This window comes from Perca fluviatilis, chromosome 21, assembly GCF_010015445.1.
Source record: "Perca fluviatilis chromosome 21, GENO_Pfluv_1.0, whole genome shotgun sequence".
Taxonomy (NCBI): Eukaryota; Metazoa; Chordata; class Actinopteri; order Perciformes; family Percidae; genus Perca; species Perca fluviatilis.
Window position 1 is genome coordinate 21454014 of NC_053132.1, and position 25352 is coordinate 21479365.

Sequence of the window (25352 nt, forward strand, 5' to 3'; positions counted from 1 at the left end):
TGTTTTATCAGCCAGAAGTATTTGATGTAGACAAATGGTACATGTGTGTAGAGTTTGTGCGAGTGTTTACATGAATGACTTTTTGTATTTGACTCCCAAGACGGTGGTAAAGGAGTAATCCACCTTAAAACATAGTATTTCTGATATGAAGATAGCCACAAACAGTGAATTTCTGGGTGTATTTTTGGGTTGTAGGAAATCATAGATGAGACAATGTCAAAGGAAGGTGAACACCAAAAAGATAAATTACAACTAGAAATAAGATTTAAAAAAACACTCATTTATGAGTTACACTCTATTTGTGTAACCTTGTTTTGAAGCGGAATATTATATTCATCCATTTAAATCAATTCAGATCTTAATCATCTTATTGTGAATCATTTATTATATAGGCCTACACTGTGCATGTGTGTGTATTGGATTATGATGTGAATTTGTCCCCTTCTGAACATTTGCAACAAAAAGACTTAAAACGATCTCTGTTCTTCTTCTGCAATGATGCAAATCACTTTTCGCTCTTCTTTCTTCTTCAGTTTTCAATTCTTTTTCCTTTCAGTCTTCTTATTATTCGCTCTCTCTGCCCCCTCTTACCTAAACCCAGCCCTAATTCTGTCTCTTTCTCCTCTCTCCCCCCCTCCCAAACCAAATCGTTTGTCTTCCTCTCCTCCAGTCACTCTCTCTCTCTCTCTCTCTCTCTCTCTGCTCCTCATCCCCTCTCTGACTCATTGCCGCGCAGAGCCTCGGGCCTCCACGCACTTCTCTCTTGGCTGGCCGCTCAAACAACTTGCTGATTTGGACTTTTAATCTGCAACAAAAACTGCACCTGTCTCCGGGCTATGTAGTGTTTATGGAGCGTTGGCTGAGCTTCATGAGAGTTTCTGCGGCTGCCTTTGAAAGAGTGACGATGGCCGTGCAGCTGGTTCAACGATTAGGACTCGCAGGGTGGGATGGATTGATGGAAATAGCTCGTGGTGGCTCCGAACGATGAAGTCTAAATCAGTGATATTATAAAATGAACAGGTGCATGTTTGTTAATTAATGGCAGCCTGGATCAGTTTCCATATACAGTACTGTCAGTACCTTCATGGTGTCAGTACATCCACATAGATCCATGTATCTTCAAGTTGTTGTTAGTTTCACCAAAATTTAAAAGGTTGTTTGCATGTCTCTCTGGCTACCACGAATAAGTCACTTATAATACTGTACATCAGCAACCCTGTCTCCCAAAAAATTTAGTTGCCGTACACAAAACTGCATTCTCGCTTACGTTTCAAGGGAAGCGTTATGAACTGAAACCAAACTACTTGGTTAGGTTTAGAAAAAGATCATGGTTTGGGTTAAAATAAGTATGTTTGATACATTATTTAGGTAGCATACGTAAGTTACGTATGCTACGTACGTGACGTAGATTAAGTATGTTACGTAGATAAGTCTCCTGGGTGTCCTGTGTTTGTTTGGGGCACCCATCCAATTTGACCTCCTCTCTACCCAGACTTGATTAGAAACATAGGGTAACACTTCACTTGAAGGTATCTACATAAGAGTGACATGACACTGTCATGAACACGACACTGTCATGAACACATGAACCCTAACCACAACTTGTCATGACAAAAACCGAATGACACTTACTAAAAGAAGCGTTATGTCATAAACATATATGACTTGTTTATAATGTTTATGACACGTTCATGACAGTGTCATGTCACTCTTATGTAGATACCTTCAAGTGAAGTGTAACCAAACGTAGTTGTGATACATCAAAAACAAACGAATGCAGTTTCGTTGTATGGGAACGTCATTTTTAGGAGACATTGGAAAAATGTGTTCGTTACTGATCATGATGTCACATCCTTCAAACATGACACAATTTAAATTTCTGTAATCAGTCCTCTAGGAATTTGTGAGCTTTCAGTCGCAAGAATGACCGCACATTCAACCAGTTCTCACGTAATTCACCAGTTTGCAAATATAGTTACTATTCCCTCCATAAAATGATCCAGTCTACGCTGTCCATGCCAAGTGTTATCACAGCTCAACGCACCAGACTGTCCTCTACTGAAAAACGCCCACATAAGTTGTTTGTTTAAGCAGCAATTATGACCCTAGTTTTAAATTCAATTCAATTCAATTTTATTTATAGTATCAAATCATAACAGAGTTATCTCGAGACACTTTACAAATAGAGTAGGTCTAGACCACACTCTATAATTTACAAAGCCCCAACAATTACAGTAATTCCCTCAAGAGCAAGCATTAGCAGTGGCTATTGCGACAGTGGCGAGGAAAAACTCCCTTTTAGGAAGAAACCTCGGCAGACCCAGACTCTTGGTAGGCGGTGTCTGACGGGGCCGGTTGGGGGTGTGATGGCGATAATAGTCGCATTAAAGATAGTGGACCAGTGACTTTGAAGGTAGTCGTTGTAGTTCATGTCACAGCAGGACGTTGTGGGATGTAACATGGCGCTGCAGAGCATGGGTGGATGCGGCGGACGCAGCAGGACGCGGCTGGGCGTTGAAGGGAATCGCATGATTACAACTCACATTTACGTTTGTAGTGGCGCCGGCCGCCCTCTGGTGGCCGTAATAATTATGACGGGAAAGAAGTTAATTACGTGCAAGGAGGCAGGTTGCAAAATGATGAATCCCACTATGGCCACGCCAAGACCCGCCCTACGAAGCAGCAGGCATTTGACCTCGAGTGGTTAAGGTTAGGGTTAGGGGATTGGTCAGGGGATAGGACCTGTACATGTAAGCATGGATGCGTGGCCAATAGTAGTGTGTGAATGCTATTGAAGGATCGCAGGCAGGTTGGGGTGGTACTAACACAGGACTTCCGTATCCTGTTTGAAAATAAAAGTAAACGTAAACTTTGTTTTTTTGCTTTATGGAAAAAATGGATCAAACAGAAATAACCGTAAGTCAAGCAACATCTGATTTTAACCCAAACCACGATCTTTTTCTAAACATAACCAAGTAGTTTTTGTGCTTGAACCCAACCAAACTGTGACAGTTTCACAATGTTAATGACGTGTATAAAAACCCCAACCCTTTTGTTCTCTTGTTTTAGTATAGGGACGGAAAACCTTCCTGTAGGTCATATTAGAGGGTAGAAATAAACAACCTAACCATCTTACAGTACATGACTTGTAAATGCATCAGCCTAGCTTCTTGCTGCCCCCCCCCTCACAGTGATGGACAACTAATCACTTGTAGAAATCCCCGACTGTTTTCTGTCCTGGCTCCCAAATGGTAGAATGAGCTCCCAATTGACATCAGGATGGCCAAAAGCCTACGCATCTTTTCGCCGAAGGCTAAAAACACATCTCTTCAGACTACACCTTGGCTCTTTGTAGTTTTGCTTATTTAAAGCTAATGTACGGTACTTGTATTTACTACTTGTTGTCTGGAGTTTGCACCTTCATGGTTGAAAGCATTTAATTGGAAGTCGCTTTGGATAAAAGCGTCCGCTGAATGACATGTAATGTAATGCCTTAAGTTACCAGGGGACTTTGTTGCCCTGAATTAAGATTCTCAGGCAGAGCTCAATCCGAGACTTTGAGTTTCTTTAAACAATCCTTTTTCTCTGCTAATGTGCAGACAGGATTTAGAGAATTAAACAAGAAAAAAAAATTTATATTTGGGGTGCAATTATTAGAAAAGCATTTATTAATCTATTTATTTAGAAACTGATTCCTGTTTTTCTGTGGCGGAGAAATCTCTGCTCTTGGGAAAACTTATAAACTTGATCAACTATATGATATGTATATATTCCATAAGTAACCTTCAGGTTACTTCTCCCAGGACTCTTAATTGCTCTCTAACATGTTACGTCACAGCGATGTGCCCGAGATCTGTGGGCTCATCAGTACTCTCCCATCACGTTAAAGCCACATTGAGATGAGCCTTTTCTAATGTCCTGTAACAATCAATCCACTCCACTAAAATCACTCCGATCAGAACACACTCAGTGATTAGTTACAACTAATATGACAGTAACTCTCCAAACCCTCTCCGCAGAGTGACTCCATTGATTGATCTAATGTCATACATATAAATTCAGGACATACTGTACATATACTGTACCTATTTCCTGTACATCCTCATGTCCCGTTCACGCATTAATGCACACAGACATTGTTGATCCTGTAACTGCACAAGTGGATGCCATTTTAGATTTTGCGTGTATGCTGTTATTTTTCTGAAAATAGCCATCACATGAAAAAAGAAGCTCGTGGAGCTTGGATATAAACACACTGTGACAGATTCAAGCCACTATTTTTAGTGATGGATACTATCAGTCACACACATTTAAGCGCACACACTGGACTCTTCTCTCCAGTTAGACACCATCCTTCATGTGATTTGTATTTCAGAGCAAAACTTTCCACTGAAAAAGTAAACTGACTGTGGCGGATATCTCCGTGTCATAATCTCTGTATTCCCGCTCTGTTGTCACTGCACTCTTGTCACTCATCGCTCCGTCTTTACATCAAGAGTACAGTTAAAGCCAGTTTCGCTGTCAGTGACGATTACTGATAAAGAGTGAGAAGATGACAACTTGCATCTTAAACACACAAAAGATTGTGCCATGGATATACACACACACACACGCATGCTCGCACGCACACACGCACGCACGCACGCACACACCATAATGCTGTTAGATTTTTTTATGCTATGTCTACCACGTTGTCTCATGTCATATATATATTATATATATTATATATTATATATATATTTTTATCATTAGTATTTAAGGTGAGATCATTTTCTCAAAAATAATGCTGGTGAATGAAGGAAGTTCGACAATTAGGTTGACACAAACTTTTCTACTTGTACAATATTTATTTTTGCACCAAATAAATGAAGTCAAACATGCTTTTAATGGGCTCATTAAACCGCCCCAAAAACATGGAGGCAATGAGGCATTTACACCTACATCTACATCTGACTGCTCATTTCTTAGACATGTGGAGAGCTGTGATTATAATGTGCATGACAAACAGGATTAATGGTGACACATTTGGTGATTTTTCAGTTTCCAAGTAGCATACAAACAGCACGTGGGCTATTGTTCAGCTGTTATATGCAGGCAGAATCTGAGTGGTGGTTTTATAATAATAATAATAAATTGAATTTATATAGCGCTTTTCATGGACTCAAAGTCGCTTGCGAAAACAGCTAAGGTGTACAACTCATACTGTAACTTGAATTGCTCTTTAATGGTGCAGCTGTTGTTGTGCAGCTTAGCATCTGTGTGGCTTTGTTTTAATGCTAACAAGCAAACTTATGTGTAGTTTCCCCACTAGCACACCTTGCTAACACACACCTCACGCCCACCGCAACCTTGGCAATGAAAGGAAGGTGGCGGATGGGAGATTTTTCAGTTCTCAAGTACCCTAGTTTCATTTAGGTATTATTCAGCTGTTTGATGCAAGTGCCATCTAAGTGGGTTTGTTTCCATGCCTTTAAGCTCACGTATTTAGCTTCCCCTTTGAGCACTGAATTCGGCATGTGGTTTTTCTTTTTTCCGGCAACCTTGGAAATGTAAGGAACGTGGCTGCCGGGTGTTTTTTTTTCCGTTCTCAAGTACCCTATATAGTGTAATTTAGGTAGCTTATTATTCAGCTGTTAGATGCAGGTACCATCTGAGTGGCTCTGTTTTCATGCTAACAAGCTAACGTGTAGCCTTTCCCCCCTGCACAGAGGCTGTGAAGTGATTTTTCTTTATTCAGCCACCTTGAAAATGGAAGGAAATGCAGTCTTGTGCTGAAATAAAAGTTTTCAAGTAGCTTACATAGTTGTGTGGGTATTTTTTTTGTTGTTGCTGGTTTTCATGCCTGTTTGGAGCTGTAGACAGATGGCCCATTAGAGGTTTGGGAGGAGGATGAAACTACAGGGATGGAGCTACAGGGGCCAACTCACTGTGTGTCTGCTGGTCCTATGAACTTTACTTTTGACTGATATGGGTTTGACTGTGACAGACAAAATGTTCATCTTGGAATCAGCTTTTTTTTATACAGCCTCAAAAATGGAAATGCCACCTTCAAGGTATGAAGCTGCATTCTTTCAACTTTTCAGATGTCAAGCATTTTTGCTTCATCCTGATAGACAGACAGACAAACCACAAAGACAAACAGAAGCAGCACATAGCCAAGCCCTTGAGTCAGTGGGCGCTGACCCACATTTAAGTTGTGTGTGGCTCCTGCGAAGCCCGGCAGGATTGAAGAGGAGAGAGGAAGGTAAAGCAGCTGTAGGGGGAGAATTGTCACATCTGATACAGCCAGGAAGCTGTCAACTTATTATGCCCTTTCACTTTTGGGAGGAATTGTGGCAAGTGGCGACGCAGGCGCACAAACGAGTGCACACTTTAACACATTGACTCGCAAAGCGTACATGCATGCAGACATGCTCATACACACAGGGGTGACAGGTGAGAGGTGATAGAGAGCGACAGCTCATCCCTGGAGGTAATCCAAAGGGAGGAGAGATTGAGGGGAGCTGAGAAAGTGGAGCAAAGAAGGAGGAAACTTTGAGGAAACTTGCTGAAAACTTTTGTCTTTTTTCATTTAGTTTATTTTCTCTTTTTTTTTTTAGAGCTCACATTGGTGTGATTTGCTTTCTGCCTGGAGTGTATTTTTTTTCCTCTCTTTTAAAACCGAAGGAAGTAGCAGTGAAACTAACGACTACAGAGAGGTGGAGCTTATCAAAGAAGCAGGATAGCACAATGCAGTAGATGTTTGTATCCTCAAATTTGTCAATGCTTGTGTGTTTGTGTGTGTGTGTGTGTGTGTGTGTGTTCAAAAATGCATACATACTGTACTTCAGTGTACATTATGTGCATCATGTAGGGTTACACAAGGAGCAGAAATAAACTAGGTTTCAGAAAAAAATGCCTTTGAAAGTTTATAAAATACCTGTAAATTAAAAATACGTACAGGCCAAAATACATGCCACAGTGAGCAGGTTTTACCTCTTATTTTACAAGTTTTATTTTGAACATTGAAGACTCACAAACTCAATTTCTGCTCGCTGTCACTAGAATGGGATAACATTGCAATTTCCCAAAAAGCAGGTTTTCTATTGATTTGATATCTCTTATGGAACTTGTAGTAATAATAATAATCTTTAGTAGTGAGCTGGACCTGTTAAGTACACATTGTCACATCTCTTCTTTTGAAAATCTTTCTGACCACTTTATGTGACTTAGATGACCTCATGCAATTTGAAAAATCCCACAACTTCAGGTGTTTCTAAGTTAATGACACTTCACTTTGACAACAATGCTGTGCCATCTATCTTATTCTGAGAGATTATTAATTTTGGCATCACTTTTTTTAAGAAGTCATCCTTTATACGGGATTTATAAGTTGAATCCTTGAATGTTAAATATGTTGGCAGGATGAGGGTTGCCAGGTTGTGAAAAATCCCTCCGGCTGGTGTGTGTCATCTTCTAGCATAACTTTGGTTTTTGTCTAGCTCTTTATTTTATCGATCGGGCATGCAGGAATTGTTCAGACCATCCTGACGAAATCCATTTATCAAGAAGTTATAAGCCTTGTTATTGCAGCCTCCTGCAGATTGTGCTAATGGAGCCAACTTCTGTACCTGCATATCTGACTTCTAATTCAAAACGGAGAAAGTCATTACCCTTTATAAACGACTTAATCGCTTTCTAACAAGTCCTCAAGTCTGCCATTATGAATGTAAGTCATTATTAAGGATCATGGCTTTCTCACTTTCTAATAAGCCATCAAGAGAGATTAAAGGGCAGTCAAAAAGACAAAGCCAGTTGTACTGGATGAGGATGTTCACCAGCCAAAGGGCTTTTTTCGAACCAAAAGCAGCTCTTACTAATGCTTATTGCTAATTTATAAGCCATTTATTAACCATTAATGAAGCAGTTAGTTAAAACTTTGAAAACCCTTTTATAAAGCATGAAAAAAGTGGAACCAACATATGAATACACAGCCTGAAGTGAACTGTTCCAAAACATCCCATCAAAAGGCCACCCCTAAAATATTTACCATGACACCGTATCCTGGTGTCACTATAATGTGTGTGTCAGACAGAAAAAGAGAGGATGAAATGGAAAAGTGATCCCATTTGTTGCGTGCAGTTGTGGTCCATATGTTTGCCGGCGATGTATTGAGTATTGCTTATCTGTCTGCCTCAAATCAGGACAGAGCAGTCAAACCCTTTCACCGTGCCTCATTACATAACATGATGGCTAAGAAGCCCATCACAGTGCCCGCGTGCACACACACATACACACACACTGGAGATAATCTACATTCAGTCAAACATATAGATTTATATAGAGGTGACATTTGGACACCGAGACTGTTTGAACAGATATGATGTCAGTAAATCTTTGATTATATTTGCCTGTATTTGTCCTGTATTATATTGGAGATTCAAGTTTTTTTTCACACAAATGGCCAGGCACTTACATGAACACACGCTCTCGCACGAATGCACTCGCTCGCGCACATTTACGCACGCACACACGCACACACACGCTGTTTGAGCCATGTTACCTCTGCTGCCACCATGTTCGTCCTCGAACTCTCACACTTGTGTTAGGTGGACATTGTATTGCAGTGCGTCTCTGCTGGCTATCCTGACCCCTCACTGTGGCGATCTCATGCAACCTTTATGCCACTACTATCTTTCTTTTTGTTAATTGAACTATAAATCACTGCGAGTGCATGTGTGTGTGTGTAAATCATGAAGGTCATCGGTGTTTTGTTTACTCTCTGAGTGTAAAGCCAGCCCCTCTCCAGTTGAGGCCTTTCATTAGACGTGACACGTATGACCTAAGGCGGCGCTCTTCGTTCCCTTTTGTTGGCCAAGAATAAGGGCAGCATGCAACCACACTCAACCTGGTTTAATTGGGTTCATGTATTATAAGGTGTGTGTGTGTGTGTATTTGTGTGGGTGGAGGCTAATCTGAGAGGAGGATCACTTTGGATTTTAACTTTCAAAGCTGATTTGGGAGAGGTGGTGGGATTTCAGTGTGTTAATTATCGTGTGCTCGCAGGATGTTAAGACGAAGAGAAAGACAAAAAAGATAATTTTTTTTTTTAAAAGAGCAGGTGCATGGCAGAGTGTAGAAGTTGCCTTTCGTGCTTCCGTCTCTAAAGTGGCTGGGTGTATGGATATATTTCACCTCATGAAGCGCGTGCAGTACATGGGGTCTTAGCTGCACGTACACTTTTGGACCAGGGATTTATGTCAGCAGCTAATAACTAAATGAGCGTGCAGGCAGAGCAGTCCAGAAACGGTAAAGCTGTAATCTTGGTGAAATTTCTTCTAATCGTGAGGAGGAGCGGTAATCTGTCGAGATGGGCTCACAGAGGGAGGGTGTTTATGCAGCCGGCATGTTTCTATTTCAGTGAGGTGTTACCCTGCAGGAAATATTAATCCTGGCTGTGTGTTATCCGCCGAATGAATTCTGCGGCTCAGGTTAATGGGAGGCGCACAAGCAGAGCTGCTGGTCGATGGAGGGTTTTGGTGAGGAGAGGCTGCGTGTCCACTTTCTCAATTAAAATGCAAAAAGACACCATTAAAGGGGGAGGAGAGGAAGAGACGAGTACGTTGTGAGACTGATGGAAGAGAAGGGATGAAGGCTGGCGGGTGAAATGGAGGAAGAGATGGAGAGAAAAGAGAGGAGTGAATACAAGATGTGAGTGGTTGAAACTGGCCCCAGCCTCAGCTGTTTGGGCCCCACAGGAGAGAGGAAAGGGATGGAAAGAGAGAGGAAGGCTGCAAGAGAAGAAAAGCAGAAAGGATGGATGATAGCTGGAGAATGAGGGACGGAGATGTGGAGGAAGGCCAGTGAGGAGCAGTTTAAAAGGTCCAGTGTGTAACGTGTTTAGTTGTTCATTATCAAAATCTGTGTTGCCCGTTCACAACCTTGTCCTTTTTCATGAATATTTACCACCACCATCAATTCCAAGTATTCCTTTTGGCTTGAAATTGTACATTTGCGTTTGCATGAACTGAGGTAGATGCTCCATATTCAGGCGCCATCTTGAAATACGTTAGCCGGTAAGGGACATACAGGACATACTGCTCCGCCTTTCGCGTTTTTCGCTGTCCCATGATAAACTCACAGGTGCTGCTAACGCTGCTAATGGGTATCGTAGCTTCCCGGCCCCGGCAAGTTTGAAGAAGGAAACATGGAAAAGGATATTGAAAAGAGCAAGAGACCGGCTTTTTGAAGCGTGAAGGCTACCGTAGCTGTAATACGTACTTTGAACTGCGTGGCGCGAGAGAGTTGATTGCGATATATGATCTCAACGCTAGATGGGAGAAATTCCCACACATTGGACCTTTTAAGTAGCGTGTCAGAAACTCAGGATGAGAGGAACAAATGGGACGTGATGAAATGGAGGTCGGTGAAAGTAAACAAGACTAGAAACAAGAAACTCTGAGAGATAAGAAGAATCAGCTCCAGATGGAGAAGAGAATGAGGGGGAGGCAGCTCTCGAAGGGTTAGGTAGTTTGGGATGAAAGCGGGGGGAGATTTGAGCCCATGCTGTGCGCTGTTTGCTGTAATGACTTCCTGAGGCGAACAGATTGAACCCCCAGACCACGTATTTAGCCCGACTGCAGCGGGCTGGAGTGTGTGTTTAAATGTGTGTGTGCGTGCTGTGTATCAGACGGAAATACCAGACTGTAAATGCTAAATGTCGTCTCTACACAAGGTTGTGTGTTCATTAAAGTGGGAAATAATCTGTTTTTCAGCTAATGGAGACAACATTTAATAAAAGTCCAGCCCAATAATTATTGGTTCTTCAATGCACAAGTGTAAGATGTGATTTTGACATGTGCTTATTGGAAAACCTTGCACACGTGATGCAAATTTCCACAGAAGCACAAAGACGTACTTTACACCTACTTCCCACCTACTACTGCAGCAAAAACGGTATGGTCAATTCTTTTTTTTCTTCAGTTTTTTTTGTTTATTTCAAATAGAAGTCATGCTTACAAGCAAAGCAAATGGTACACAAGGGGTGAAATACATAAGCATATGAAAAAGAAAAATGGAAAAGAAAGAGAAAGCAAGAAAACAGGCACAAAGAAATGAAAACAAAAAGAAAAATCCAAAATTAGAGACATTTAAAAGTGATGAGCAAAAGCAAAATAAGGGTGTGATATATGAGTACGGAGGGGTGTAGAGACACCTTGCATGTATGGTTTCATTCACAACATGATTACACACACCTGATCACTGAGAATTGCATCGCTCATAGAGCTTTACACACTTATCGTAAAATACAAGATCGACAGGGTGTTGCCAACTTTTTCTCTCAGTTATCCAGTCCCTCTCTCTCTCTCTCTCTCTCTCTCTCTCTCTCTCTCTCTCTCTCTCTCTCTCTCTCTCTCTCTCTCTAACTCTCTGAGTTTGAACTTCAGGTCAATACTAAATTCAAAAACAGTTGCACCTCCAGGACAAAGTGAGACTTCTGCTCTGAACAGGTTTTTGTGAGGTAGGGGTGAGCTGGTCAAATTTGGTTGTTAGAAAAGGCTTGGAGATTGACTTGTGCTCACGTGCAAACACACACACATGCACGTGTTAGTAGGCCTACAGATACACATTCAAAGTTGGAAGTTGTAAATTACAAGTTGGAACCTCTTTTTTTCTACTCTGTATTCAAATTTATTTTTTTTTTTGGTCTCTTTTGCGTTTGGTGGTGAAGTCAGAATTTACAACTTTCCAGCAGGCCTGCAATGCATCAGAAAACATGCATGCAAATAGATACACATACATGCATTCACGGTTACACGCAGACATAAATATAGCATGTACACACACACACACACACACACACAATTCTTTGCATGTAAAACGTTGACAAACGGACCCCCCCGACACACCCCCTCATGCTCCTCACCTGGAGTTGTGGTCAGTGTTGCCCGCCCCTGCTCCGCTTCCTGCGCTTCCTCCGCGGCTCTTCTCCAGGCCCAGTTTGGTGAAGATGCCCACCAGCACCATGATGGCCACCACGCCACAGATGATGTAGACGATGAGGTGCGTGCGGTCCCGCTGCTGGTCGTCCTGGCCCTCGGTGATGGTGGACACTGGTTTGCCGGTGTTGGCCCAGATGGGCGTGTCGTAGTTGGAGCAGATGCTCTGGTCCAGCCGCTGCTGGCGGAACTGGCAGCAGAAGCGGTAGAAGCAGGTACCGCAGCAGTAAAGAAAGACGCCGGCGTTGCAGTTGAACGGCGGGTCCCATTGGCCCATCACGTCGTAGTAACCCTGGCAACGTGTCCCGCCGGTGGGAAGGACGTCTTCGTCGTCCGCATCGCCGCCGCTGGTGGGAGTGGACAGCCCTGTCTCCAGAGGAGTGTTCTGAGTGGTCTCCACGTAGCTGGGAGTCGTCTGGTTGGCCAGCGTGGTGGGGATGTTGAACGGGTCACCTTCGGTTACCGTTACCGAAGTGGCGGATGGGTCCTGGGTGAGGGCTCGCTGAGTTATAAGGAAGGAGAGGAGGAAGAAGAGGAGGCGGTTGCAGGAGGAAGGGTTGGTCGCTGCCATGCTGCTAGGAGAGCCCGTCTGTCCAATGTCCCGCCTGCAGGCTTTGGACAGGAAACAAAGAGGTTTGGAGACAGGTGGAAAGAAAAGGAAAGAAAGAAAGAAAATTACTTTTGGATGCATTACAAACGCGTTATAACATGATGTACAAGTTATTTGGTGATGATGTACAAGTTATTTGGTGATGATGTACAAGTTATTTGGTGATGAGTTTCGGAGATACACTTATGCTACATATGGGAGCGTTCTAACAATCAAAAACAGATTTGAACTTGTCAGATTTGAAACTCATAGAATTGATTTAAGCCAGAATGATTAAACACATGATGTAGCTATTGATCTAACAAGCTTATGGAATCAATAATAAAACGCGGGTAGAGGTCGTTTGAAACAGGTCAGTCAGGATCACTATCGGAGACCGTTACCATACAGTGAGACGTGATCATTACCCAACTTTTTAGGTAAAAAAAAAAAAAAAGAGCAACTCGAGGCCAATGAAATAGTCCGAACGAGCTGTCCTACTGAAAAATGATTGGGTGGATTATTTGTGAGCCAACTGATTCAAACAAATCATAGAAACCGAAGCATCGAAAATAGCACAAGATGCTCTTACCTTCAGAATAAGAGATTGCAATCCCATTATTTTCTTTTGAAATAGGGCGGTAAAACAGACAACAACAGAACTGATTGAGAACTGAGAGTAGAAAAATCCCTGAAAGTGTTCTCACCTTTTTCTCCGTGCAATCTGCACACAGCCAACGGTCCTCTGCAATTTCCCCCCCAAAGTTCGAGGGCGAAGATTTCCCTTTTAGAAATATCCACAAACTTTACTCAGCAGCATTTTTCCCCTGAGTGTCCCCGCAGAAATCTCTCGCTCTATCTTCCTCATGTGTTCTCCATCGTCAGCCGAGGGCTCGATCCCGGGGATTCAACAAACACAAAACGACGCGCTCCTCTTATCCTTTTTTTCTCCTCCTGTATCACCTGTTCTTCTTCTTTTTTCTTCTTCCTCTTCTCTACTTCTTTAAGCGCTGGTCAGTTTGTGCTGGCAGGCGTCCATAGTTCAGACTGGTCTACAACTGTTAAGATCTTCTACGTGTGTGTGTGTGTGTGTGTGTGTGTGTGTGTGTGTGTGTGCAGATGTGTGTGTGTGTGTGTGTGTGTGTGTATGTGTGTGTGTGTGTGTGTAAGAGAGAAATTAAATGAGAGAGTGTGTGTGTGGCTGCACTGAGCGCTGCAACAGTTCAGGAACCAAATGAGATCTCCTCCTCTGTTTACCTCTCCTCAGTGCCAGATAGGCAGAGAGAGGGAGAGAGAGAGGGGAGGGAGAGTGAGTGTGTGCGTGTGTGTGTGTGTGTGTGTGTGTAGGGGGCATCCAGCGCTATCTCGCATCATCGGCCCGAAAACCCCGGAGGAAGAAGCCGGGGAGAGAGAGATGGAGAAAAAAATAAAAAGAGGAGGGAAAAAGAGGAAATGTGAAGTGTAACTGAGTGATTGGTCTTTTGATATATTTTTTCTTTTGGTTTCTCTGTTTCCATCCCTCTGTGTGTGTGTGTGTGTGTGTGTGTGTGTGTGTGTGTGTGTGTGTATGTGTGTGTGTGTGTGTATTCAAATCAGTTTGTGTGGCAGAAGGACAGTCAACATCTGCTGCGGTCACTCCTGCTCATCTACTACTTATTGCTCATCCTGTCCAGGTCTGACCACACACACACACACACACACACACACACACACACACAACACACACACACACACTCCCAATCCCTCATCTCCCACTTCACCATCTTTCTCTTCTTCTGATGTTTTGTGTGTCTTTCCCGCCCTCCCCTCGCACCTTGGGCATAGATAATACACTTGTTTGTAGATTTCTGTGTCGAGTGTGTGCACGTATGAGTGTGTGTGTGTCTGCGTGCGTGCGCGCCTGCATGTGTGTGCATATGTGTGACTGTTTGTGTCAGATTCAGAATTCAGCAGGGTCCAACTCCAGCTTTGCCTTTTCTTTTGTTTAAATCCCAACCTGCGCAGGAGATGCCCAAACCAGGAGACTGGCACACACTGCTGAAGACTACAGCCCATGAACACACACACACACACACACACACACACACACACACACACACACACACACACACACACACACACACTGAGGCCAATTATAAGAGCTTTTCTCAAAGTGAACTACCACATGTACAGTTTTTAATGGAATTATAAGCTAGATTGACAAGGGGCTTTTTGTTTTGCTTTTCGCTAATCGCCTCTCCCAAAATCCCCTCCTTTATGTCTTGTCATTCCGGAGCAAACTCAACGCTTCCTCCACTTTCCTCTGACTATTTATGAGAAAGAGAGAAAGGGCGAGGGAAAGTGTAATAGAGAGAATGAAAAGAAGAGAGTAAATGTAGGGCATTGGGGAGGAGGCCCGACAGGAAAAGATAGAAAGAAGGAAAGAAAAGGAAGAAAGTGGGGGAGGGAGTGGTAGAACCGATTGGCTGAGCACCAAAGATGAGAGACTCACAAAGGGAGGGAGATGGGTTTTAGAGGAAGAAGTAGGAGGGAGGAAGAGAGTTTGGGGATGAGTATGTAGGGAGCACAGCAGCGACAGGTACAGGGTGGAGGAATGAAGGGAGAGATGATCAGAAAGAAGGGAGGAAGAGTTGACATGGGTGCAGGGGTGATGAAGGGAAGAGCAAATGAAATGATAGACGTTATTTATTTATTTCCATTTTTTCACCATTTCATGCTGATAAGACTCTGATCGGAAATGGAAGTGTACTCACAGTAATGAACTGTATAACCACAAAGATGTATGTTATGTAAGAATGTGCAGTGAGTATTGATTGGACCGTTATTAAAACAGGAAACTATTTCCAGCTGAAGGCAGCTACGAGAAGTTATTTAGGTCCTTTGCACTTTGTGTGTGGAAATATGAATGCAAGTATGCATGACTTTGGCTATGCGTATTCATTACTGTAGGCCTGGTGAAGCAGACTGATCTCATGAAATGGCGTATGTATGACACGCCAATTCGTATGCCATTATTGGCGTGTTATCAAGACGCATACTTGCTTTTTAGCGTGTTTATCAACGTCGTTTGGCCTCCATTGACTTAAATTATCTTGCGATTGTGAAATTACGTCGTAGCGAGTATTATAAAAGGGCGAGAATCCGCGGAGGGAGGTTGGTTGTGGTGGTGGATGGGTCAAACACCGGACTTTCACGCAGGAGACCGGGGATTGTTTCCCGCGTGTCACGTTTCCTTAAAGCCAACCCCGTTCTTCTTTTCCTAAACCCAACCGTAGCTTTCTTCTCGCGATAACGCGTTGCTTCCGCGGTAACACAGCAAGACGGCGACAACGCGCCAAGTGGCGCGTATGTTTACGCTCGCTGTATACAGCGTGGACATACACGTGGACAGCTCAAAATGCGTACAGATAACACGCCACTTGGCTTAAGATAGTCGGCGCGTATGTTTACGCAAAGTCATGATGCCACGTTGGGTGAAGAGATGTTTGAAGCTCTGTGATTACCTGAAATAATTGTACACCCTTTCAGCCAATCAGAATCTCGGTAATAAACAAATGAATGCCTTTCTTGCAGGTTTAACAATTACTCTTATATCTGAATGGGTATCTGCCTTATGAATCAATCAACAACTACTTGAGGGTGAGGTCAGTTTACATGTTACTATGGAATATGTAGGTCTGTGATCTGTGCTTGTGCTGATGAGATCTACTGTAAATCTCCCTGATGTTCTTGCGACAGTGAACGCTATTATTTATGATGGTTTGACACCCGGTGCCTCTTTTAGAACATTCCTTTTTAAGGTTTTCGCGTGTCATTCTCATTCCCAATTTGTCAGTTCTAAACACGTAGTTAACGTTGTGAATTCAAACAGGAATTGTTTAAACAAGTATGTGTTTGGGGTTAGGAAAATATCCTGGTTTGGGTTAGAATTAGTACGTTTGTTACATACATTACGTTAGGTATGTAAGTTAAGTAGTTCAACGTACAGTTAAAAAGTCAATGGTGACTTTTGGTTTCACACAGGACAGAAACAGCAGTCTCCTGGGATAAAGTCCTGTGTTTATTTGACCAATCCATCTACCCCATCGTCCTGTGTAAAAATGCAAAAATGACTTAAGAAATTGTCAATTTAGTGATACCAAGCTGCTCTATCTAAGGTTCGGTATGTTTCTTTGTTAGTTTTTAACCACGCTAATAGCGGTGTGGCTCTTAGGATGGCGATGGTTTTTCCATTGCGTTGGTGGCGTTGTGTACATCATGATTCCCACTCGATGTATCCTAACGCCATGAAATACTTTGGTTTATGACCAAATATCTGCAAAACTAACAAACTAATTTCCATCACCCGAAACTTGAACTTTGATGAATGCATAATTCACTCCAGTGTTTGGGTAATTGCATTACCTGTGCATATTTTTATCTAATGCTCTGTGGTATTCGTGTGTGTGTGTGTGTGTGTGTGTGTGTGTGTGTGTGTGTGTGTGTGTGTCTTGTGTTGTGTCACATCACGTCAGGTGTGCTTATAGATAATTCATGACCCCACCTCCCTTTATGAGAGACTAGAATTTGTTCTGTGTGTACGGAATGTCTCCTGTGTGACCGGAAAAGCTCAGAAAATAAATGGAGTGTCTGCAATAGGCATGAGTGTGCAGATGCTTTGGCTTCTTTGCATTTACACTACGCTATTTGTTTAGGTTTTTGGACAACACAGTCTTGGTTGTGTACTGTACAATAGTGTGGGAAATGTTTATACTTTACATGCACAAATTGCTTTTTTTAAAATGGTGAGTGCAGAAAAGATAATTTGCTTCCAAAGAAAATGTCGCTGTTGCATTTTCTGTTTTCACCAGCTTAGCACCTTCATGGAAATAGAGGTCAAGGTATCTAAATGAGAAAGCATGCTGTGTTTTTGTGTCGCATTTAATAGAAACAGGGAAATGAAGATTGTGTGTGTGTGTGTGTGTGTGTGTGTGTGTGTGTGTGTGTGTGTGTGTGTGTGTGTGTGTGTGTGTGTGTGTGTGAGTGTCGGTACGGTTTAAACGCAGAGGCAGAGGGGCTGTGGTCCCCCACATGAATTCTAAATAATCCTGTTGAATTAATGTTCATCTTGAACTAGATTCACAAAGTGCCTGCAGGTCTCTGATTTACTAGAGCAATGTTGCCCCCTTCATTAGCACGCTTTGAATATCCCGAACGTGTTGAATATTTCATTTTATGACTTCACAGCGTCTATGAATATTCATACTTTGGCTTTGTGTGCTTCCACTGATGAGTGTTAATTGGAAAATCTTAATCCTAAAACACATGTTCACATCGGTGGCATATTTTGTGGTTTGTGTTTCTTTTTGTTAAACTTTTCTCATTCGTCGACACCGAGACAGTGCAGCATCGCGGTACTTCCAGCAGAGAAGTTTGACGGCAGACAAAGATGTCAGGTGTTGGTGTCAGCATCTGATACCAAAAGTGCTTTTTTGTTGAGGCCCAATCATACAGAGAGAAAACCACTAAAGAAGAAGCAATGCAGCCTTGCAGCATGTTACTGGACGTTTTGGGTGAATGGTCAGACACAACCTTCACATTTCTTGCTATTAGAAAAGCTCCCTGTCTTGCGCTTAGTATGTTTATCACTACCACTTTCCTCTCTTATTTGGATTGAAGGCATTCTGGGAGTTGTAGTAAACCACCAACTAGGGTCGAAAAAGCTTGACACAAGAAATTTTATTTTAACAGTGAAAGAAATGGACACAGCGATGCCATAGACTTCGACGGAGACCAGTGAAGTCAGTTAGAAGCACTTTTCCGGTGAAGGCTGAGCGTTGCTGCGCCGCCTCAAACTGAGCTTGAAGACGTAGATGTGACGTGAGCAACCTGTCTGAAAGTTGTAAGTCTTCTGGTAGCTGTGCCAATCTTGTGGATAAAGTGGATCGTGGATAAATGTTACTTATATGAATTCACTTGCCACATACCGAAGTATTTCCATTCCATCAAAACATTGCTGAAATATTTTGTTCTGATGCTTTCATGGACTCTCTATGGGCTTCTCCCTTGACTGCATGCCTCCACGTCCCCCCGATTGCCTGCGAGCTTCTCCTGACTATACGGTAATTTCTCTAGTGTGTGACAGAAAGTCGCGTGGTGATGACACAATCCATAGCCTATTTTTACAAAAACGGTTGCTACGCAGCCATAACGTGAGATACAAGGTAATGGAGACTTTTATACATGGTCGTGTTTCTTTAAAAATAAACAATGGACAAATAGAGACTTTAAACACTTCAGATGTACAATTATTCGCTGTCAAAGTGACGCCAAAATGAATGGGAGTCAATGGAATCCTAGCAGAAGATGATTGGTTTGTTAGCCTCAGAATCTCGCCATAGGAGGTACGCTTTCCGGATGCTCGCTTACCCCCTTGATTTCAAGGTCCACTTGGTGTTGATGCATAGACTGTATAAGTGAAGCCAGCACATCTGTATCGCCCCCTGTTGGCTGGCTGCAGTATAGGTCATAAATCCCGCCCCCCTCTATAGGGGACATGGGCCCTACACGTCAATTAATTTCCCCCCAAAGATGGTATATGTCAGTTCTTATCACACTGATGTTTGTTCAAGTGTTCATTTTTCTAATAAGTTTGGTTCATACAATAGTTATTTAACGCTATAAAACGGAATAAAACATGATTGGCAGCTGTGATTCACTTTTGATGGGCTGAGCGGGTGTAATGGTTGGGACTTGAATACCAACATTATTTGGCCAGTGACATGAAGTTATCTTAATTCAAAGCTTAAAAAATAAAATAAAAAAAGCTAGAAAATGTACCTTACGTTAAGATTTTTTATATCGAACCAATATTTTCAAGGTGAAGAATGCAACTTTTTTGATTTACATTTGAATAGAAGCTTAAACACATTAAGCAGGACAGATGACATACATCCCAGTGTGAGAGGATCAGTCCTAAATACAATCAAGATCTAGATCTCTTAAAACTATTTAAACATATTCCCAGGCACTTCATTCTTTATTGTCTTGCAAGTGTTTCTCATGTAGAAAAGACAATGCAGAGAACACATTTCCGTCCGTTTATGTCTTATAAATCCAGATATGAGAGCTGAGCAGATGTGAAACAGAGGACCAGCAGAAGATCACATCTTGCTTCCATTAAAAAGCATTTTAAGAGGATGTGTCTTACTTATACTGTATTTGCTGATTCTAAATTTTCGCTGTTGAACGCTGGGTCGTACAGTATGTGTGTGTGTAGGAGAATGTTTTCAGTGCGTGCGCATTAGAGAATGAGTACTCCACGTGAAGCTGAAGAGCCGTGCAGGGCTGGGATCAGAGGGAAGCCCCTTAATGAGTTGATCCAGGCGAGGCTTTGATGCTGCTCTTCTCGGGGGACCCTGGGAAATAAAAAGGGTGGAGGTGGGATGGCAGAATGACCTTTTAAACTTTTACAATCAGTAAAACTTACGCTGCATGGTTACATTACCAAAAGCCAAAATATTACATCATGCGATATGTTCAGGAAATCTCCTTTTGCTACAAAATTCATCCAAAGAACTGCCTGAAGCCATTCTGTCTCTTAGAAAATATTGTTTTGCTTATGCTAATATGTGTAAACTAGGGATGCACCGAATCCCGATTTTTGGGGTTTGGCCGAATACCGAATCCACTGGTTAAAATTCTGCCGAATCCGAAACCGAATACCGAATCCTACTCTCATCCTCAGTCCATTAACACAGTAAACACATTAACGAAGTAAACAAATGGTTAACACAAGTTTTTAGCTGTGAGCCGTACCTGAAGTCGCTGCATTTTGGCTGCTGTCTGTAGATTCTTGCCAACACGAGACAAATCGGCATTGCAAATTGAACATGTAGCTGGACTTGAATCGCCTTCTGTTGACTGAAAGTACTGCCAAACACTTTTTCTGCTCACGAGTTCCATTTTCACTTTCTCACAGCCTACTGCATTGAAAGATCTGTAAGATCTGCCGGAACAAACTTATATTATTTAATCAAACATCTGACTGTATGGATGCACATGTGTAGAAGGTATTCATTTTTCTCACTCACACACACACACACACACACACACACACACACACAGGCAGCCAAACGTACAACTTGTCCTCAACTTTAAAATTATGTTTAAAAATGTTTATTTTCTGGGCTGGTTTTGAATGAGCAATGATTTTATTTTGAGATAATTTCAGCTTGTTAGCTAGCTGAAGCTGAAGGTTACTGACAATACAGTGATACCATGTAGTGACCACCTGCATCTACAGCCTCACATCAGTCAGTGTTGTCTTTGTCTGCACATATTAAAGACTTAGAGTGCCTCTGTTACAGCTACAGGTCAAAACAAAGTGTGTGTGGGTGCCTCTCTGTGACCGTCTCAGGCAGTCGTTGTTCCTGGCATTTCTTTTTCATTGCATGACATTTACAGGTGACAAACATGGCAGAATCTCAGTGTGTGTGCATTAACACAGCATAAAGATTAAAGGTTATGCAGAGAGTTAGCCAGCATCAAGCACGATCAACTGATCATGGGTGAACATAGGTCGTATGTTATAAAAGTCCTATTTTTTTTTTACAAATCTGCTGTCATATTGCTGGACTGTGGCTCCACGACAGTGACATAAGGGTCTAACTATCTTAGAAGCAATGGTGTGAAGAACATGTAACATAGGCCTACTGAGTACACCCACAGACACACACTCACAGAGTCACATTATTGTCTCCTGACAGATGTATCTCCCAGCTTTGGGTCAGGCGATTGTAAGGTCAGCTCCTTCGGGAGAAACAGACTGCAAACTTCAAACAGAAAGCCGATGGATCACAAACATCAGCCCATCGATCTCTTCTTATAGAGCGTAATGTCATGCAACTGCCTCATGAGTGGAACTCCGTAGTACGCCTGTGTGTGTGGACTAATGTAATCAGCCACTTACTATACAAAAGGCGTGTGTGACTGTCCTGGTTGATACATTTACATGTTTTTAAAGTTTTATCGAATGTTGTCTAGCAGGCTAACACTGGCATATTTACAGTAATATTGATTAATGTGCGTTGTCCTTATAAATAACTAAATGAAATGGGATTCGATTAATGGAAATGACTGTGAACAAATGAGACCACAGTGGAAATGTGAATATATAGCCTGATGGCATGCAGCTGGTAACACTGCACCACACTTCCCAGTAACCCTGATATATAATACTACATTTGGAGGTGACTTTTTTTTCGCTCTTTTTACCTGTTAGCTGTTTATCTTTGGGCACATGAAGCTCAGACCATTAACCGTGTTAATGTCAAAACACAGAAGCTGTCAGTCATTTCATGTTTTTTCATTAGGTTCTCAAAAGTCACATTTTAACGATATATTTGTGTTAAATATAAATATTTTCATATTTAGAGAATAGTGTGTGCAATAGGCAAGAAGTGCTGCAACTGCACGTCAGAGGGCTCATTTCCCTGCTCAGTAAAACTACAAATCCAATGTTAATATTCTATCGGACGACACAATTTGATAAAGCCTTTGCTCATGCAAGTGTCTTTTAATGAATACCAATTACATATGTTAATTTAGGCAATGCTTTATCTGCGTTTATATGGTCACGACTACAAGTGCGCAGTGGAGTCTGTGTTTTTCTTAGGCTGCAGCGTGTGTGTGTGTGTGTGTGTGTGTGTGTGTGTGTGTGTGTGTGTGTGTGTGTGTGTGTGTGTGTGTGTGTGTGTGTGTGTTGTGTGTGTGTGTGTGTGTGTGTGCGTGCGTGCGTGCGTGCGTGCGTGCGTGCGTGCTCTCTCATTGTCTCAATGGACCACATTTTAAATAGGGAGCTGGAAAAGGTAATTACAAATTAAAATCACCTTTTCAGACATAGGGTGGTGGTGGGGGAGGGGGTTCAGTTTGTGCGTGTGTGTGTGTATGTGCGTGTGTGTGTGTGTTTTGTGTATGTGTTTTGTTTACGTCTTGTCAAAGTCATGTCTGTTTAGCATTGTGTGTGCCTGCATTCATGCGCATACACAGAATCAAACTTGGTAGGAGAGGAAATAGTATGATTTTCAGTGTTGTTATGATGATGCTGCATCATAGGGATGTCTGTATATGAGATTTATTCTCTTATCTCTTTTGCATTGGCATACAGTAAATGCTTGATTTTGAGGCGTCAGCTGTCAACCCTTCCTTTCTTATCTGCTTTATCTGCTTACTTTGTCTACAGTGTGTGTGTGTGTGTGTGTGTGTGTGTGTGTGTGTGTGTGTGTGTGTGTGTGTGTGTGTGTGTGTGTGTGTGTGTGTGTTCACCCTGACAGCCCACGTTGTGAGTTCACAGCACAAAGCTAATGAGCGAGTGTGATGTTTCCGATGCTGCAGGACTGAACCCCTTTGACTCCATATCCACACAACAGCACAGCAGATAATCTGACGGACTGACACAATGTTAAGAGTCAAAGACATTTAGCGCTCCACATGTTTTGACCAGAGTAAATGTTGCTGACTTCACAGCACTCCTTGGGGTGGTGGGCTTTGATTTGTTGATATGAGATGTGACATTGGAAAATGTTTGCTCCGGCTCCATTTAGTTTGTCTGGAGAATAATTTAAATCTCTCCCTCTGTTGCTGTCTGTTCCCTCATGCCTTCCCATTGCAGAGGGCATATAAGGTCATGTGTTGGCTGCTGCGTTAATAAGGGAAATTGAGGTGACACATTTATGCTTTATTGCTTTTGGTCGTTAAGCACCAAAAGGAAAGATGTGGTATACTGATGTGGTATATGTTATACTAATTGAGAATGTGTCATCTTTGCCCATATGTAGTATTTCTTGCCATTGCCTACAGATTCGGCATTCAAATGCAATATATCTGTCTATGGCTATGGAATATGATTTCTGTCTATTGAAGTTGGGATTATCAACATGAAAGACGCAACTGAAAAGTTGCACAAAATGTCCATAGCTTGAACTTTTTATTTACAAACAATTTCTCAATAATGCATCTCAAAATGTTCAAACATTTCCCTTTTGGAGCAGCCATTGTGCAAAGCTGGTGCAGCTTCAACAAAGTGATTATCAGATAAATCTTTAAATATCCCCTCCAGACAGGTTTTATGATCTGACATACTCTACTTTGATTAATAACTTGTGGAAGATGTGTCCTCTTACTCAGTTTATGTGAATTGGAAGTTTCAAGTATTTCATCACACAAGTTCAGTTTGGATCAGAATTGGCTTGCAAATTAGTTTTAGGGATGTTACAAATTATGCTCATTAACACGTCTTGAACTGAGATTTAAGGTTAGCACAGAGAAACTTCAGCAGATAAATGTAACAGGAACTTTCTAATGTCAAACTCTGCACAAACATCGTTCTGCCCAGTGAAGCAAACAACCCATTTTTGAATGAAGGGGGACTGCAGCAGTGATTCAGCAGTTGAGACATAAAATGATTTGGCTTCATCATCAGCATAGCATATCATGCGTATAGTTTCATTATGGTTTTATCAGACATGAATTGTCCAGAATGACCTTTAAGTTGAGGGTTATCCAGTTCCATGTTGATCACTGACTGGCTTGTATGTCTGTCACTTGTTGGTTAACACCGGGCACAATGAACAGAATGGCTGCACACAATCCATAAAACAACTGTGACATTGATTGTTTTTGCTGAGTGCATTTACCCTGATATTGAAGTAAAGGTCGATGTATATAAACTGTATCCTGTTTACAAGGACTGTAATGAACTAATATCTTTATTTTCAGAAAAGCATAGTTGGAATATGTAAAAAAAAAAAAAAAAAACATTTATTGAAACCCAATACCATTGAATATTGGACTGCGTAACTGAACTAACTGAATTCATAACCTCAATGCTACATTTCATTAGTGGAGCAAATTCTTTAAATCCGGATTTACACAAGTCTTGATTTGTTTGCAGAAATGCACAAAAGATGACACTGAAGTCTAGCTTTCAAACATGGCCACCACAGTGTCCCTACATGCCCTGAAAGAAACAACAGAAAAAGGTGTTGAATGAGACACAGTGACAGAGATGGACAGCAGAGTTATTAGGTGAATGATTAGTGATGCTACTCTGACTGTTTGGCTGCACTCAGTCAGCCAATTAGAAAAGCAAAGACAAAGAGGGCAGCGGAGCCCAGAGGGTCTGAATCAGAGAGCAGGACTACCACCCACAACATGCCCTGACACACACAAACACAAACACATTATTGCATGCTATTTGGAAACTGAAAAGCACAAAGAGTTTGAAAGAAAAAGAAGGAAATTAAGTGTCTCAATTTGGATTAATTTGACACAGTGTAACAGTATTGTAAACTGTGTGTGTGTGTGTGTGTGTGTGTGTGTGTGTGTGTGTGTGTGTGTGTGTGTGTGTGTGTGTGTGTGTGTGTGTGTGTGTGTGTGTGGTGTGTGTGTGTGTGTGTGTGTGTGTGTGTGTGTGTGTGTGTGCTTTCTGCTCAGTCCCCCCCTGGACCTCCCTGTCAGCAGTGACCTTTACCAAATTAAAGGAGATGCAAATATCCAGCTTCATTTGGGCCTATTACAACTCCACTCACAGCGACTTATAGAAGTGAATGAGCTCTGTGCAGACACCCAGTGAGAATAGCTGTCAGTCTTATGGTCCGGCTTTGATTAGCAATTTGAAGGTCCTTGGTCCCTGGCCCCGACTCTCCTCAACAGATACAAATCAACCCTGACGCTGCCTCGTTCATTACTGGCATCATTTCTAGAGAGAATTGAAATTAATCCCTGTTCTCTCTCTCTCTCTCTCT

The 25352-nt window shown here is 42.1% G+C and overlaps 1 protein-coding gene across 1 annotated transcript in view; it reads right to left on the reverse strand.

Moving 5' to 3' along the window:
* Positions 1-13834, reverse strand: part of shisa8b (shisa family member 8b) — a 38735-nt gene extending 24901 nt beyond the window's left edge. Inside the window, exons 1-2 of the mRNA XM_039787185.1 lie at positions 13275-13834; positions 11906-12590 (exon numbers count right to left, since the gene is read on the reverse strand). Coding sequence (XP_039643119.1) covers positions 11906-12549 — 644 coding nt within the window. The 5' untranslated portion in view covers positions 12550-12590; positions 13275-13834. The remainder of the gene's footprint in view (positions 1-11905; positions 12591-13274) is intronic.
* Positions 13835-25352: the final 11518 nt, after the last annotated feature.